Here is a 2,351-nt window from a genome sequence, read left to right on the forward strand (position 1 = left end):
CCGATATTATATATAATATATGTATAATAAACAATTAAGTGATCTTAATAATAGCGTGTTAACAATACGAATATCTCAACTAATGTATGGTCATTATGGCGAGGCACTATGCGTCGACTTCATCGTACGTATATCCTTGCTTGAGTAATTACATCTGTTGCCAGCGATACATAGTTAACTGCGTGCTCGAGCATAATTAATAGTGCAGCGGTTTAGTAGATGGTGTGCAAATGCATTAGACGAGGAAATTGCAGTTTGTAGCAAACGGACACGACGAAACGACGACGTCTGGGGCATTGTTGTGGGAAAAGTGTGCCTTCCGTCCCGTGTACGCGAGTTCCGTGTTTCCGTGACCCTGATAGAAACTGGCCCCGGCCGTGTGTATGCGAGGTCGGAGCTTTGTGCAGCGAAACGACCGCGTCACGATTATCAACCGCTTAATTTCATAATACGCTCGTAACACGCTCAGTACTTTTTACCGGGACGGAATAAGGTTTTATTATTTTTTATATTGCGTGCATAAGTATTTTCGATAAATTTGTCATTCCTAATTTCTAATGAATTCTCGCTGTCTTTAAAATGTGCACAAGTATCTTTTACATCGGACGTTTTTTTAATTGATTTAATTTTTGCTCAAAATAATAAATAATTGGCATTTTACAGTTCTCGAGTAATTAATGATTAAAAATGAGATTTTAGGAGAGTTAAAGAAAAAGAAAAATAAAAACAAATTGTATTTTTAAATCGACATCGAACTTTAATATTGAGAATTAAGCATTTGTAACTTTTCAAAATTTCCATCCCCTTCGCTTTAAGAGTCGCGTGTGATAATCGCATCACGTGAAATTTTTGTTCAAAATAGTAAAGATTGGCATTTACAGTTCTTGAGCAATTAATGATTAAAAATGACATTTTAGAAGAACTGAGAGTTAAAAAAAAAACAAATCGTATTTTTAAATCGGTATCAAACTTTAATATTGAAAATTTAACAGCCGTAACTTTTTAAAATTTCCATCCACTTCACTTCGAGAGTCGCGTTTGATAACCGCATCGCGTGGAATTTTTGTTCAAAATAGTAAAGATTGGCATTTACAGTTCTCAAGTAGTTAATAATTAAAAATGAGATTTTAGGAGAGTTAAAGAAAAAGATAAGTGAAGACAAATCGTATTTTTAAATCGACATCGAATTTTAATATTAAGAATTAAGCATTTGTAACTTTTCAAAATTTTCATCCCCTTCACTTCGAGAGTCGCGTTTGATAACCCCGTCGCGTGAAATTTTTGTTCAAAATAGTAAAGATTTACAGTTCTCGATATATTTCTCGAGTAATTAATGATTAAAAATGAGATTTTAGGAAAGTTAAAGGAAAAGAAAAATGAAGACAAATCGTATTTTTAAATCGACATCGAATTTTAATATTGAGAATTAAGCATTTATAGCTTTTCAAAATTTCCATCCCCTTCACTTCGAGAGTCGCGTTTGATAACCGCGTCTCGTGGAATATCGGTCAAGGTCTCTTAAGCAGTCGATCGTTGATGGCGAAGAGCGCGAGTCGCACTCGAGGAGAAGATAAAAATAAAAAAGGAAAGAGGGGAAAGAAAGAAGCTGCCACAGGATGCGCTCGATTACGGGATCTGCTTGGAGCAGGATGCGCCAAGGCAGCCGGGCCGCCGTCGTCGTCTCGTCTTCTGCAAATGGAGTGAAGCGGAATTGCATTATATATACGAACCGGCGTATTGCGAGACGAGCATTCCCGCGGCGGATTCGAGTGTGTTGGTACGCAAATCGTCGAGCGAGGCGAGACCCAGCCAGTAACGATCCAAATGCCGGCCGATCATGCTCGCCGACATGTTGTTCTCGCTGTACGACTCCACCACCATCAGCTCGCTCCCGTATCTGTGGATCGTCGAAAAAAAATCGTGACTCATCTTACAATGTAGCACACTGCAGTCGCGAAGAATGAGGGAAATGAGAGGAGAATGTAGAATATACATAAATATATAACTTATTCAGGGCCGCGTTTATAAAATTTGCATCTAATTTGCTTGCGATCTCTCGCGAGTGCCTCAGTGCATAGTCTCCTTCTTTCCCCCATAAATAAACAGTAAATAATTAAGTAACATTTTAATATCCATTAAAATGTCTATACTAAAACACTTTTAGAAACAAGGACATAATTATACAGAGAATACGATTTTTCTTTGGATTTGATAAATTTTATTGTATTTAAACAAATTTGTTATTTGGAATGGAATTCAAACAAACCAATGTTTTAAATCAATAAGTACGATTGTTTGAATTTGAAACAATGTATATCTTTGTCTTAAATAAATTACATCGGAAGAGCACA

General features: G+C 36.6%; 1 protein-coding gene across 1 annotated transcript in view; it reads right to left on the minus strand.

Moving 5' to 3' along the window:
* Window positions 1-2,351, minus strand: part of LOC105458666 (sushi, von Willebrand factor type A, EGF and pentraxin domain-containing protein 1) — a 73,992-nt gene that overhangs the window by 33,672 nt on the left and 37,969 nt on the right. The window contains exon 5 of the mRNA XM_011704152.1: window positions 1,731-1,897. Coding sequence (XP_011702454.1) covers window positions 1,731-1,897 — 167 coding nt within the window. The remainder of the gene's footprint in view (window positions 1-1,730; window positions 1,898-2,351) is intronic.

The sequence above is a fragment of the Wasmannia auropunctata genome, unplaced genomic scaffold (genome assembly GCF_000956235.1).
Source record: "Wasmannia auropunctata unplaced genomic scaffold, wasmannia.A_1.0 LD334459.1, whole genome shotgun sequence".
Taxonomy (NCBI): Eukaryota; Metazoa; Arthropoda; class Insecta; order Hymenoptera; family Formicidae; genus Wasmannia; species Wasmannia auropunctata.